At 42.1% G+C, this 16058-nt stretch overlaps 1 protein-coding gene across 4 annotated transcripts in view; it reads left to right on the plus strand.

Moving 5' to 3' along the window:
- Nucleotides 1-16058, plus strand: part of ptprz1b (protein tyrosine phosphatase receptor type Z1b) — a 61443-nt gene that overhangs the window by 41986 nt on the left and 3399 nt on the right. For 2 of the 4 annotated variants that reach the window (XM_071386558.1, XM_071386560.1), the window contains 16 exons: nt 7588-7679; nt 7747-7832; nt 8605-8625; nt 9024-9120; nt 9328-9398; nt 9561-9695; nt 9893-10024; nt 10711-10874; nt 11083-11218; nt 11403-11549; nt 11817-11910; nt 12179-12255; nt 12865-12996; nt 13174-13326; nt 14744-14886; nt 15141-15276. In XM_071386558.1, coding sequence (XP_071242659.1) covers nt 7588-7679; nt 7747-7832; nt 8605-8625; nt 9024-9120; nt 9328-9398; nt 9561-9695; nt 9893-10024; nt 10711-10874; nt 11083-11218; nt 11403-11549; nt 11817-11910; nt 12179-12255; nt 12865-12996; nt 13174-13326; nt 14744-14886; nt 15141-15276 — 1816 coding nt within the window. The remainder of the gene's footprint in view (nt 1-7587; nt 7680-7746; nt 7833-8604; nt 8626-9023; nt 9121-9327; nt 9399-9560; nt 9696-9892; nt 10025-10710; nt 10875-11082; nt 11219-11402; nt 11550-11816; nt 11911-12178; nt 12256-12864; nt 12997-13173; nt 13327-14743; nt 14887-15140; nt 15277-16058) is intronic. The other 2 variants (XM_071386559.1, XM_071386561.1) reach the window with 1 other exon arrangement.

Below are 16058 nucleotides of genomic sequence, written 5' to 3' on the forward strand. Positions count from 1 at the left end.
ATTGTTGTATGCCCCATATATATATATATATATATATATATATATATATATATATATATATATATATACCTCTACTGGTATACCATCAAGCCCTGGTGTTTTTCCAGACTGAAAAGATTTTATTGCCTCAAAATGTTCCTCTTCTGTAAATTGGCCTTCACACCAGTTTTTCTGTAAATTTGTTAATTTTACATTATTATTATTACTATTGAAAGAAATCCTTATAGTTAACATCTTTCAGTGGAAATGGAGGAGACTGAAAAGAAAACATGCTTGAAATATTTTGCTTCCCCTTTCAAAATATAATTTGTTGAATCATGGATTACTCCATCATTTGTAACGAGTTTCTGTAAATTCTTTTTGGTCGAATTTCTGTGGTGAAGATTCAAGAGACATGTTGTGCATTTTTCCCCATTTTCCATCCAATTCGCTTTATTTTTGTAATACATTACACTTAATCGTTCTTGAATAAGTACCTCCATTTCTTTTTGTTTTTCCTCTAACCTATTTTGTGCCTCTATAGTACAGTTTCCATTACCATCTACCTGCGCTGTTACCATCTACTTCCTCTATTTCCTTTATTAGTCTCATCTCTTTTGAGCTAGACTGCTTTTGTTTTAATGATGAGTATTGAATGGCCTCTAAAGGTACATTTGAAAGTGTCCCATACAATAAGGGGATCTGCTGTAGCTATGTTGTACAATAAAGTCAATTATTCATTGTTTTGTCTTAGTTAACAAATTGTCATCCAATAGGCTTTGATTAAATTTCCAATATCCCCGTCCAAGTGGAAATGCTGTAAGAGTTATATGGAGGCCAATTAGATGGTGGTTCGATCGCATTCGGACTCCTATTAATACTTTTGATGCCAATAAGAACGAGACCAGGAAGTAATCAAGACGGCTAGCTTGATTAAGCCTCCTCCATGTATATCTCACTAGGTCAGGGTTTTTCAACCTCCATATATCCACTAGTTCTAAAAGGCTCTTCGCTGGCCATGACAGAACACTGACATTCCTGTCTTGCAGGAAATCACGCACAGAACGAGCAGTATGGCTGGTGGCATTGTCATGTCAGGATGAGCCTGCAGGAAGGGTACCACATGAGGGAGGAGGCACAGCGTTGAGATTGCCTGCAATGACAACAACCTCAGTCCGATGATGCTGTGACACACTGCCCCAGACCATGACGGACCCTCCACCTCCAAATTGATCCCACTCCAGAGTACAGGCCTCGGTGTAACGCTCATTCCTTCGACGATAAACGCGAACCCGACCATCACCCCTGGTGAGACAAAACCGCGACTTGTCAGTGAAGAGCTCTTTTTGACAGTCCTGTCTGGTCTAGCGACGGCGACGTTGTTGCCGGTGATGTCTGGTGAGGACCTGCCTTACAACAGACCTACAAGCCCTCAGTCCAGCCTCTCGCAGCCTATTGCGGACAGTCTGAGCACTGATGGAGGGATTGTGCGTTCCTGGTGTAACTCGGGCAGTTGTTGTTGCCATCCTGTACCTGTCCCGCAGGTGTGATGTTCGGATGTACTGATCCTGTGCAGGTGTTGTGACACGTGGTCTGCCACTGCGAGGATGATCAGCTGTCCGTCCTGTCTCCCTGTAGCGCTGTCTTAGGCGTCTCACAGTAGGGCCACATCTGCAGTCCTCATGCCTCCTTGTAGCATGCCTAAGGCACATTCACGCAGACGAGCAGGGACCCTGGGCATCTTTCTTTTGGTGTTTTTCAGAGTCAGTAGAAAGGCCTCTTTAGTGTAATAAGTTTTCATAACTGTGACCTTAATTGCCTCCCGTCTGTAAGCTGTTAGTGTCTTAACAACTGTTCCACAGGTGCATGTTCATTAATTGTTTATCGTTCATTGAACAAGCATGGGAAACAGTGTTTAAACCCTTTACAATGAAGATCTGTGGATTTTTACGAATTATCTTTGAAAGACAGGGTCCTGAAAAAGGGACATTTTTTTTTGTTGCTGAGTTTATATATTTTCGAAAAAGTGTGGATCATTATTTGGCCCATACAGATTAATTAGCCAGATATGTTTTTGGTCCAATTGAATATTTAAAATAATCCATCTTCCTTGCGGATTTGTCTGCACAATCGGATCAAAATTTGTATTAATTAATATAATCACCCCTTTTGAGTTTCTTTGACCATGACAAAAATATATTTCTCTCTCCCAGTCCTTTTTCCACCCAACCTCATCTGTATTTGTAGAATGAGTTTCCTGTAAACAGTAGATATTATATTCTCTCTTTTAGCCATGTAAAAATGAACTTTTTTATGATCTGCTAAGCCATTACAATTATAACTTGCTATACTTATTTCCCCACTTACCATAATGATACCCAAGTTTCAATTATACTTACCACAACCAATGTTTGTAAACTTACAATTAAAAAGTACCATGATGATGAAGTGTCCATATAGCTGTACCATTATAATTTGCACTGTTAAGCATACTGTAGCTGCAACTTCATAAACCTCCAATTGTTCTAATATTCCACCCACTAAAACCTCCCCCCATATCACCAGACCATCTCCCTGACTCATGGCACACCTTTGCGTCCTAAGGCAAACCCTTGGCCGCCAATTGGCGTTGGCCAGAGGGAAATATGGGCAGTCCCATGATAACATAATTATCTATCAGGATGCTTAAACTAGGGTAGGGGGCAGCATTCAGAATTTTGGATGAAAAGCGTGCCCAAAGTAAACTGCCTGCTACTCAAGTCCAGAAGCTAGGATATGCATATAATTGGTAGATTTGGATAGAAAACACTCTAAAGTTTCCAAAACTGTTAAGATAATGTCTGTGAGTATAACAGAACTGATATGGCAGGTGAAAACCTGAGGAAAATCCATCCAGGAAGTGCTATTATTTTGAAATGCCTGTTTTTCCATTGAAAGCCTATCCACCATACAAAGACTTATGACCTAGTTCACGATATCTATGGCTTCCACTACATGTGGCCAGTCTTTAGGCATTGTTTCAGGCTTTTACTCTGAAAAATGAGGGAGAAAGCATTTTCAATGAGAGGACAGTGGAAATTTCCAGACATGAGTCCAGCGTGTGAACGGGAGCGCGCCTTTCTTGTTTCTCCTTTTCTATTGACGAAGTTATTGTCCGGTTGAAATATGATCGATTATTTATGACAAAAACAACCTGAGGATTGATTATAAACATCAATTGACATGTTTCTATGAACTTTTATGGTACTTTTTTGATTTTTGATTTGTCTTTTGTGACTGCGCTTTGTTCCAATGGATTACTGAACAAAACTCATCAACAAAACGGAGGTTTTTGGACATAGAGGGACATTATCGAACAAAACAAACATTTATTGTGTAACATGAAGTCTTCGGAGTGCAACCATATGAAGATCAAAGGTAAGTGATACATTTTATCGCTATTTCTGACTTTTGTTACTCCTCTTCTTGGCTGCTAACTGTTTGTAATGATAATGATATGTCTGCTGATATGTCTGCTCACGCTCTGCAATTTCACCGGATGTTGTTTGAGACAGATTACTGAACAAAACTGAGGTTTTTGGATATAAAGAGGGACTTGATCGGGTAACTGGGAGTTTTGTGAGTGTAACCATATGAAGATCATCAAAGGTAAGTGATTAATTTTATCGCTATTTCTGACTTTTGTTACTTGTCTACTTGGCTGGTTACTGTTTGTAATGATTTGTCCACTGGGCGCTGTTCTCAGATAATCGCATGGTTTGCTTTCGCCGTAAAGTCTTTTTGAAATCTGACACCGTGGTTGGATTAACAAGAAGTTAATCTTTAAACCGATGTTTAACACTTGTTTGTATGTTTCATGAATTTTTATAATGATTATTTCTGTTTTTGAATTTGGCGCTCTGCAATTTCACTGGATGTTGGCCAGGTGGGACAGTAGCATCCCACACCCCCTAGAGGTTTTAAGAGAACTAACCACATAACATGGAAAACAGTCAGAAAAAAAACAGTAATATATATTATTAATATAAATAATAACAGCACAATCTTATACATGCAGGCTCATATTTGAAAGTCCTAGCAAGTCTATAAGCATGTCAGCCCAGCCTGCTCAGTTCATTGAATTCAGTTGTTCGTAAAAAAAAAAAGAGAACCTAAATATATCGCAAGACCAGCCCTTTTGTTATGTCCATTACATGTAAGACATATTTCATGTAGTCCTCATTATATTTCAAAAAAAAAAAAGGAGGAAAAAGGAACAGATTCTAACAGCCGCTAATGACTGCAAATAAAAATTTGTTTTAGGCATCACATTATATCCTGTTTCATCGTGCCATGGCCGTGCCAGAGCCGAACGCAGGCCAACCCCGACACTCCCTTATGGGAAGGCATACTCAAGTTCAAACTCACAATCGATTCCGACACGATAGCCAATAACACATGCAGTACTGACAATCCGGAGCGAGTAAACCTGTAAAACCAACCTTCTCTCCACCCTACACATTGTTTTTTTATTCCAGGGTCGTTGCTCTATCACCTCGGCTGTTTTACACCTAGGCCTATATCATTAGGATCAACAATATAAAAAAGCTAACATAAATAGCTCATAGAAATATATAATATACATTTCTCTCGCTTAGAGAAGTGCTTCCATAAGCCAATTATTGTATTAGTTCTACCGTTAACTTGAATCACTTTATCCCAGTGTTAACCAGCCCGCCACACACTAGAGACAACAACCATGTTAACAATACCTAATCCATCCATTTGCCGGTCTGTATCGGAAGAATAATCATCCTTTACATTTTTTATATTGAGAATAATTGTTTTAATGTAAAGGGGGTATTGCCAATTATTTCAGGATCGTATAGGCCTATTCCAATAGAGAACCTATGCGGGTTTTTAAAATATATAATCCTTTATCCTAGCCCTATAATACATCTATTCATATTTATTCAGTTTTATCTTAAAAGCGAATCGGAAGATTTACATCGGCGAACAAGGGCCGCACTATATAACATATTTTAAATCATAATATACCCGACCTCTACAATTAGGACATATCATATTAAACAAAAAAACTACCTTATTATTTATAATGTACAATCTTCAAATTAAATACATAAAAAAAAAAAGAGGTCAGCCTTACCCATCCTCTCCTTCCCCTAAATCAAAATCTGATATTACATCCATATAGTCCAAAGCTCCATTTTGCATAAACAGAAAGAGGATAAGTTCATCATACCCATTCTGCATTACCAACAAATCCAACTTTATTTTAAGTCCACGGTTCCATAATGCATGAATAAAAACAAAAGGAGTCGTTCATGCAACAAACAAAAAACAAATGTGAAAAAAACCCTATGAATCCATATTTGTACTGTGTAATGCGGTGCAAATATGTATCGGGGACTACTTCAATAGGAGGTAGCTATCACTCACAGCCACGTTGTAATCATCGAGTCCTTGAACATTTGATTATTTAAATATAGTTTATCGACCACTAGACGAACATTCTGCTTCTCTGCTCGGAGTCTTTTGAACTTGGGGTGCAGGGCAAGTCGTCTCTCCACTATCTCATGAGGAACTTGTTCATTAATAGAGAATGGGATTTTCAATACCCTACCCTGTTGTAACAAGGCGATTTTCATTTCTGTAGTGGGTTAGCATAGCTACGATCGGACGGGGCCTTCCATCTACTCTTTGAAAATCTATTGTTTCCACCGGATCGTTTCATGAACACCTTGACTTTTTCCTCCGTTGATTGATAGTTTTCATCCTCCTTTATTCCCATTATAACAGTATTATTTCTCATACTTCTGCACTTTAGATCATGTAATTCGGCTTTCATTGTTTTATTATCATACCGTAGCCTCTCTGTAGTGTCTTTTAGGGAGTCCACGGTCTTATTTTCCCGCTCGTATTTTTTTTCCATTTTATTACTTTAATCCATTCCTGTTTTTAAGACCTCAACCTCCCCCAGTAGCCCAAGCAATAGATCCAGTTTTTTAGCTGCTCTCTCGTGCTTGTAAGAAATGCTCCATCTTCTGGAGACAGAGTTATAAAAACGTCCCCCTCCAATGTTAAGTTTGGACTTTTAGACGGCGGCTTTCCTCCCGTTTAGCTCGCAGAACTCGAGGAAAAGTATTCTCTTGTTCGCTTCGATGCACCCGTTTCTTTTTCGAGCATATCAAAATGCTGATCAATAAATGGTTCCAGATTCTCTATATTATCCAGAATGTTTGTTTCGTAGTTATCAGCTAATCCTCCATTTTTGTGATTAATTCATGGGACAAACGGTGGCTGGTACGTCATCACCTCTTCTTGTTGTTATCAGCAAACCACTCGCCCACATGACGCCATACACGTGGTCTGCGGTTGTGAGGTGGGTTGGAAGTACTGTCAAATTCTATAACGTTGGAGGCGATTTATGGTAGAGAAATTAACATTAGATTATCTGGCAACAGCTCTGGTGGACATTCCTGCAGTCGCCCTCAAAACTTGAGACATCTATGGCATTGTGTTGTGTGACAAAACTGCACATTTTAGAGTGTATTTTTATTGTCCCCAGCACAAGGTGCACCTGTGTAATGACCATGCTGTTTAATCAGCTTCTTGACATGCCACACCTGTCAGGTGGATGGATTATCTTGGCAAAGGAGAAATGCTCACTAATAGGGATGTAAACACATTTTGAGATAAATATTTGTTTTGTGCATATGAAAAATGTCTGGGATCTTTTATTTCAGTTCATGAAACATGGGACCAACACTTTACATGTTGTGTTTATATTTTTGTTCAGTGGGAACAGATATGAGAACAGATCGAAGTAGAAGCAGGTCTTTTAATGGCTGAATATGTACTCATGTCCATTTGATCTGTTTTGCCCTGTAATCACGGCCAGTTTGGAAGCCTTTGATTAGGCCTCTAGAAGTGAAAGTGATATGAAACACCTAGTATTATTTCATAAGCAAATGCCTACAGCCAACCTGCTTGCTCTAATCCCGTGTAATTACAGTAAAATACTGTATTTTATATAGTTTAATAGTCCGTTTTACTGTGTTGTACTGTGTTTCATTGCTCTGTCATCAAGTTACTGTAAATATCTCAGTATTGTATTGGCACTATCCAGAGATATATCATAAGATGTCTTGTTGTAATTACATTAAGTAATGGAGAAGCTTTTTACTTGCTATGACTGAGAATTGTTATCAACCTTGGTTGAATACACTGACTGTAAGTTGCTAAGGACAAGAGCGCCCACTAAATGACCAAAATGTAAAAAGGAAAACTTGCAAAGAATACTGGGTAATATGTCACTGCATGGGTAATTCCAATAATATGCTGTAATTAGATTACAGTCATATTTTTTGGTACTGTAAAATGAATTACTGTTAAATGTATTACAGTAGCTGTACTCTAAAATAAATGACAGTAACTTACTGGCCAATTGCTGCCAGTAAGTTACTGTACATTTTACAGCAAATGTTTTACAGTGTGTGTTCAGATAGAAATGTATTCTGTAGAGCAGGTATGATTGTCTGCCCTGTAGAATTGGGAGTCGTGTCAGCTCTATTCATTATATTTCTATTTGCAACGTTTGTTTAACAGAAACTGCTTCCAGACGGTTGACTTCTTCACTGAAGACACCGCCTCACCCAAAGTCATCTCTGCTTTGTCTTCACCGCTGCTGCTCGCCACAGGTAACACTCGCACTCACACACACACCACACACATCGTCCATTCACTCATTCCTGTCTGTGTTTCCAGAAGAGCACGAGGCGCTGTCGGTGAAGCAGTTTGTGAAGCACGTGGCAGAGCTCCACCAGACCAACACCTTCTCCACGGATTTTGAGGTGAGAGAGACATCAGCCTGATGCTACTGTATGTGTTACACTCTTAACGCTCCCCAGCAGTATTAACATCACCCAGGCACAGTGTGGTAGTCATGGTTAGGATTTGACCCTCACTGCTTACTAAAGCTATTCCTTTCTAATCAATAAAAGTGTATGTTTGTTCAGAGTATAACTGAACTCAACACTACTGGTAAGTGAGGCATCCTGTCTGAAAGGTGGCACTGTCGGAAACAGTAACGTTTGTTTAATGATTAGAGCAACATTTTAGTTGCCGTCTGTAGATGTTCCTATGTGTATTAGATGTCCCTATCTATCTCAGTGTAACTGTTGTGGTTGTGGGTTAGCATGTTGAGGGTGTACTGTGTGTTTGGGTGAGGGACTACATTACACTGTCTCTGTAGGTAACCTTACTCTAACACACCCTGTACATAGCTATAGATACACCGAGTTTGGAAAAACTTTTAGACATTTTAATGGATGCCATGTTCACACCACCCATTGAGACAACGTTCCAATAGAATGTTTGGTGTCAACGTGGCGTACAGTTTGCAAAACTGGGTGCATCAGTAGGTGACCCTGTCAATAGGCATGGCCACTACCTCCAGACAAATACACACACAGAGAGCTGTTCCTCATGTCTCTGTATCTGCACTGACTGGTCACTGTGTGTCGCCCCAACCCCTCATCGCTGTGCTTTCTGCATTCTCACCCCCTCCTCCCCACCACCCTTCCACCTCCCATTCTCACCCCCTACTCCCCCCCCCCCCATTAGATTGTGACAGAGTGTTATGAGGTAAGACTCCCTTTGTGTTAGATTAGATATACACACAGTATCAAAGATGTTATCCTGATTCATCAGGACTTCCTGATTCTTTGACCTCAGAATCAGGAAGACCTTTTCTCTTTATCCTATCATTGGAATTGACTGATAGTGTTTTTTGTTGTTGCATGGATCACATCTCTGAGTAGCATTACTGTCTGCTGTCATGTATTTTAGTGTTTTTTCTTGTTCGTTGTGTTCTTGCATGCTACCTTCTATTTGATAATTGGACTTGCGTGTTGGGCACCGGCCAGGTGGTGTGTGTTGGTTCGTAATGGCTCAGTGTGTGTGTGTGTGTGTGTGTGTGTGTGTATTGGTCATTCATTGTTCAGGGTTGTGTGACTGAGTGCCAGTGTGTGTTTCTCTTACAGGAGGTGCAGTCGTGCACGGTGGAGATGGGCATCACCACTGACAGCTCCAACCACCCAGACAACAAGAACAAGAACCGATACATCAACATCATGGCCTGTACGTCACACACACACACACACACTCAGACACACACGCACACACACACACACTCAGACACACTCAGACACACACACACACACACACACACACACACACACACACACACACACACACACACACACACACACACACACACACACACACACACTCAGACACACACACACACACACACACACTATTCATTAACCCTCTTTGTTGGTCTAGATGACCACAGCAGAGTCAAACTGCTGGAAGAGGGAAAAGGTGGAGACTACATCAATGCTAACTTTGTTGATGTAAGTAGCTCCTCTCCTTATCATTCATATCTATATCAACTAGTGAACATGTACATACGCTATGTAAAGAGGAGTGGTATAGAAATACAGACTATAGGGGTAGTATGGAAGATTGGCTGGATGATTGGTTGATTGATTGATCTGTGTGTGTGTTCCTGTCAGGGTTTTGAGCGTACAAGGGCCTACATCGCAGCCCAGGGCCCCCTGAAGTCTGGAACAGAGGACTTCTGGAGGATGGTGTGGCAGGAGAATGTTGGAGTCATCGTCATGATCACCAACCTGTTGGAGAAGGGGCGGGTCAGTTAGTCACACAGATAGACTGCAGGCTGGGGCACTGTGTTGATGTGTCTTCTTTTTACACAGTTTGAACAGAAAACATTGGTTCAAGATGAAAGAAAAATGGAACATAACTCTGTTTGTGAAGTTTTTATCTGACTTTTATATGACTGTTTTGACCATTGCGTGACTGAGGCTCTCTCCCTCTGTGATGACAGAGGAAGTGTGACCAGTACTGGCCAATGGAGAACCAGGAGGAGTACGGTTATTTCCTGGTGACCCTAAAAGACACCAAGACCCTGGCCTACTATACCCGGAGAACCTTTACCGTCAGAGACACCTCACAAAAGGTACCTGCCTGGATACACACACACACACACACACACACACACACACACACACACACACACACACACACACACACACACACACACACACACACACACACACAGTCTTGTACAGCTAACCTTGTGGGGACATACAATTCAGTCCCATTCAAAATCCTATTTTCCCTAACCCTAAACCTAACCCTAATCCTAACCCGTACTCTTACCCTAACCCTAACCTTAACCCTAACCCTAACCCAAAAACCTCAACTTTATCCTAACCCTAAACCTAACCATAGCTCCTAACCCTAACCCTACAACTAACCCTTGCTCCTAACCTTAATATTTAACTTAATTCTAACCCTAACACTAATTCTAACCTTAACCCTAAACCCCCTAGAAATAGCATTTGACCTTGTGGGGACTAACAAAATGTCCCCAGCTGGTCAATTTTTACTTTGTTTACTATTCTTGTAGGGACTTCTGGTCCCCACAAGAATAGTTAAACATGTCCACACACACACACACACACACACACACACACACACACACACACACACACACACACACACACACACACACACACACACACACACACACACACACACACACACACACACACACACACACACACACCTTGAAGAAGATGCACTGAAGTGCACGGAGCTTCTAGTCTGTTTGACCCTGCCTGCTGTGTGTTGTACCTACAGGCTTCCCAGAGGGGATGCTGTGCTGAGAGGACGGTGGTCCAGTACCACTACACCCAGTGGCCTGACATGGGCGTGCCTGAATACACCCTGCCTGTCATCTCCTTCGTACGGGCCTCGTCCCAGGCCAGGACTCAGGACATGGGCCCCATCCTTGTACACTGCAGGTGGGCTGGGTGTGTGTGGGAAGGGGGGGGGGGGGTTAATAACAACGAGGGGGAAAGACTTGGCCAAAATACTGCTTGAGAAAGGCTTGAATAACAGTATGCAGATCCAATGGCTTTGTGCAGAAGGTGAATATCCAAGTAATCATTTCTGAAAAGGGAAGCATTGTGTTGTGTGGAACTCTCTCACAAGTATGTTCTGTGTGTGTAGTGCTGGTGTCGGGAGGACAGGGACCTACATCGTGCTAGACAGCATGCTGCAACAGATCCAGGACCAGGGAACAGTCAACATACTGGGCTTCCTCAAACACGTCAGAACACAGAGGAACTACCTGGTACAGACGGAGGTAATGCACACACTTACAGGAGCAGCGTTTCCCAAACTCGGTCCCGGGGAACCCAGGGGGTGCACTTTGAGGTTTTTGCGCTAGCACTACACAGCCGATTCAACTAATCAAGTCATTATCCAGCCCTGCTGTAGGTGATGTGAGTGAGAAGTCTCTCTCTGTGTTATGTCTCTCTGGTCCTCAGGAGCAGTATGTGTTTATCCATGATGCTCTGGTGGAGGCCATCGTCAGCAGGGACACTCTGGTGACCTCTGACCTGGTCCACTCCTACGTCTCGGACCTGCTGACCACTGGGCCCTCCGGGAGGACACGCATGGAGAGACAGTTCAAGGTCAGAACACACACACACACACACACACACACACACACACACACACACACACACACACACACACACACACACACACACACACACACACACAGAGTGGAACCCTACACCCTAGTGTGCTACTTTCTGGGCCCTGACTTGGGACCTGCCCAAACACATTGAGGATACATCCTTGAAGTAATCACTGATCTGGCATGACTTGATTGGTGAAAGCCATTTAGCAGGAGTGATGGTAATGTGTTGGTAATGTTTACTACTGTTGTGTTATAGCTGGTGAGTCAGCGCAGAGCCAGACAGGCGGACTACGCCGCTGCCCTGAGAGAAGGAAACGCTGACAAGAACAGGACCTCCTCTCTCATGCCGGGTGAGTTGAAGTAGCCAATCACACACAACACGATATAGTCGGTAAGAGACAGCCATTCAGTCAATACCAGGAAGAGGGTCTCCTCCATCTATCTCTTACCTCAGCAGAGAAGAGAAATAGGCAAAAGAATATTTCGATTCAGAGTAATAAAAACATGGAATACTTTATCTGAGAAAACCAGAACATTTTTAATATAATAAATTCAAGCAATACTTTAGGACCACTTGAAAAGAATAGATTGTGTTGTGTGTTTCTGTGTGTGCTGCAGTGGAGAGATCCAGAGTGTGTCTGTCATGTCCAGTGGAAGGAGAATCTTCGGACTACATCAACGCGTCCTATATCATGGTAAGAGCAAGGTTGTCCATTTGATAAGGACCCCTTATGAATGCTTTATAGAGCATTTATAAGGTCTTCATAAACACTACATACACTGACTGTACAAAACATTAGGAACTGCTTTTATTGACGCCACTTGTTAAATCCACTTCAATCAGTGTAGATGAATGGGAGGAGACAGGTTAAAGAAGGATTTTAAGCCTTGAGACAGTTGAGACATGGATTGTGTATGTGCGCCATTCAGAGGGTGAAGATTTAAGTGCCTTTGAACGGGGTATGGTAGTAGGTGCCAGGTGCACCGGTTTGAGTGTGTCAAGAACTGCAACGATGCTGGGTTTTTCACGCTCAACAGTTTCCCGTGTGTATCAAGAATGGTCCACCACCCAAAGTATTGTACATCCAGCCAAATTGACACAACTGTCCCTGTGGAATGCTTCTACACCTTGTAGAGTTCATGCCCCGGCGAATTGAGGCTGTTCTGAGGGCGAAAGGGGTGCAACTCAATAGTAGGAAGGTGTTCCTAATGTTTTGTACACTCATAAACCACGTCGAAGCAAAGTCATATGTGTGTTCCAGATTCATGTTGTTTATTTTGACTGTGTCTGTGCTGTGTTCCAGGGTTACCACAAGAGCAGGGAGTTTATCCTGACCCAGTCTCCTCTCCCCTCCACTGTCTCTGACTTCTGGAGAATGGTCTGGGACCACAACTCACAGCTCATCATCTCCCTGCCTGACACACACACAGCACAGGTGAGCAGGTAGCACTTCACACACACACACACACACACACACACACACACACACACACACACACACACACACACACACACACACACACACACACACACACACACACACACACACACACACACACACACACGTCAACAGTATCACACCTATAATGCTGTCTCCATTGTGTCCTATCAGAGCGAGGGGGGGGAGTCTTGTGTGTACTGGCCCAGTAAGGATCAGCCAATCAGCTGTGAGGGTTTCATAGTGTCGTTCTCTGGAGAGGACCACATGTGTCTGGCCAACGAGGAGAGACTGGTGGTCCACGACTTCTTACTGGAGGCCACACAGGTAAGATCCAACCCCACACACTCACACATGCAAGCTCGCACACGCATACACACACACAGATTCAACCACACACACACAGCCCAGCTAGCACATAACGTTCTGAGAACCATATGTTTCTTAGAGCTTGGTGGGAGCATGGCTGTCCTATGGTTATTTTGCATACAACCTTTCCACAACTTTCTGGGAATGCTGCAGGATAGTTGCCTGTCTTTGGAACATTCTCGGCACGTTTAAGGAAATTGACAAAAAAATATATATTTTCTTGGTATTTCATTACTTTAACAGAACATTTCCTAAAAGTTAAAACATAGTTACATTTAATTTCAATTTTGGTAATGTTCGAGTAACGTTCTCCAACTAGTTTGGCTTTGGGAATAGTTGAGATAGTTAGTTGAGAGAACGTTAAGAAACAACGTTCTTCTGTGGGAATTTCAGTACTTCAGCATAAGGTTTCCTAAAGGTTTCCTCGTGGTTTTCTTTAAAGTCAGGCTCTCAAATTGTTCCAAGAACGTGAAGAAAACTTTCCATAAAAAACACAAGAAAACGTTTGTAATGTTCAGACAACTTTCTAGCAATGTTATTTAAAAACATAAACATTCCATTCTCAGCATCAACAAACTCTTTGTGTCCTCTCTCTTGTTTAGTGTGTTGAGGTGTGTTGGCCGCGCCCACTAATTGTCCACATCTGATCTTAATGAGTGCTTTGAAACAAAAGTATACACTTTAAACACATGGTCATGGACTTTAAAAAAGTAGACAGCTGTACCATGCCAGATAAAGAGTTGAAAAGTATCAAATTTTGAGTTTGAATCTCAATATTTCACTTTATATACATCACAAAGGACTGAAATATAACAAAACCGTTTCACATAGAAACCGAATTTTCAGCATTTTTTTACGTTCCACACATTAGGCCACTAGAAGTTGATTTGGTCATTTGACTGCAGGAAAGGGCACACATGTGTCCTATCTGTGCTTGGAGTTCAAATATGTTTCGAACCCCAAATAAATAAAAAAGTCTTATTAAAAGTCTTATTGAAACATTCAGAAACATTCCCTATAATTTCATTTCTCAGAGGGTTAATAAAACTTCCAAGGAACCTGAGTAAAACGCTCTCAGAACCTCCCTGGCTGCAAACTAAAAATAAACATTCCCAGAACAGGCAAAATGTTCACTTCTGTTCAATTTTACCAGTCAGGAAGTGTATGGCTTTGTTCCCACAACCAATGTGAAACCAAAAACATACGTTCCCACAACTTCCAAGGAACCAAATGTGCTAGCTGGGAGAGATCAAACCACACACACAGATCAAACTAGACACATACACACAAATGAGGACCACACACAAATGAGAACTACACACACACACACACAGACTCTTCCCACACTCCTCTCGCTCTCTCTTTCTTTCCCCAGGATAACTATGTCCTGGAGGTGCGTCAGTACATGTCCCCCTGCTGGCCCAACCCAGACAGCCCCGTCAGCAGCACCTTCCAGCTGCTCAACATTATCACAGAGGACAGCAGACGGAGAGAAGGAACCATAGTCGTACATGACCGGTGAGTTACTGCTCTCCTCACTTCCTGGAGTCTCCTCTGTGTTCTCTGGGGTTGAGAGGTCAGCTGAGGGCTGGCAGGGTGCGGGGAATCTTATTTGAAGAGTGTGTTATCTCATGGGAACTGATTTCACTGATTCACCATATAAAAGTGCTTTTTGTTACAGGAGTTGTTGGCTTATTCTGTGTTTGAGACAAAGACTTGTTGTTTCCGTAATTGGTTCATGGCATAGTTTCCCCTGTCTGTGTCTGTGCCAGGCTGGGTAGCTCGATGGCGGGGCTGTTCTGTGCCCTCACCACCCTGGCACAGCAGCTGGAGCAGCAGGGCTCTGTGGATGTGTACCAGGTGGCACGCATGACCAACCTCATGAGGCCTGGTGTCTTCAACGACATGGTATGTCCTGGAACAGCACACACACAACACAGAAACGCAGGGAACATAGCACAGCTCATACATAGACACACACATACTCACACCAGGCTGATCTCATAGACTAGATGTCAAATTGTAAAGGAAAATCCGGGACATTCAAATTAGTATGATATGTTACGTTTGGTATGGTTACATAAGACAGAAGGTTAGTTAGGCAAAAAGGACAGGAGTTGGTCGGGGTGGAGGGGTGGTCGTATAACGCGAACGTCTAGCAACCCAAAGGTTGCGTTTTCAAATCTCATCACGGACAACTTTAACAACTTTGCAACTATTTTCTACTTTTTAGCTAATGCAACTACTTAGCATGTTAGCTAACTCTTACCCAAACCCTAAACTTAACCCTTTAACCTAACTCCTGACCCTAACCTTAACCCCTAGCCTAGCTAACGTTGGCATTAGCTACCTAGCTAACGTTAGCCACAACTAATTGTAATTCGTAACATATCATGCGTATTGAAAAATTCGGAACATATTGTGCCAATTGTAATTCGTAACATATCACGCGAATTGTCATTTGCTAACGCTAACATTAGCCACAACAAATTGGAATTTGTAACATATCATACTGTTAGGTTCTCATTTTTCAGAGTAAATAACTCACGGACACTGGAGAAGCTAAAGCAAGTTTAATTCTTCCCAAAGGGTCGGCACAGCTGTATTCAGACAAAAACATGTTTCCTCCAACACAAGTATATATATACTCCACTTTAGGCAGTCCTCCTTCTCTCCAAACCTTACATCTT

This window comes from Salvelinus alpinus, chromosome 37 (assembly GCF_045679555.1).
Source record: "Salvelinus alpinus chromosome 37, SLU_Salpinus.1, whole genome shotgun sequence".
NCBI classification, from domain to species: domain Eukaryota; kingdom Metazoa; phylum Chordata; class Actinopteri; order Salmoniformes; family Salmonidae; genus Salvelinus; species Salvelinus alpinus.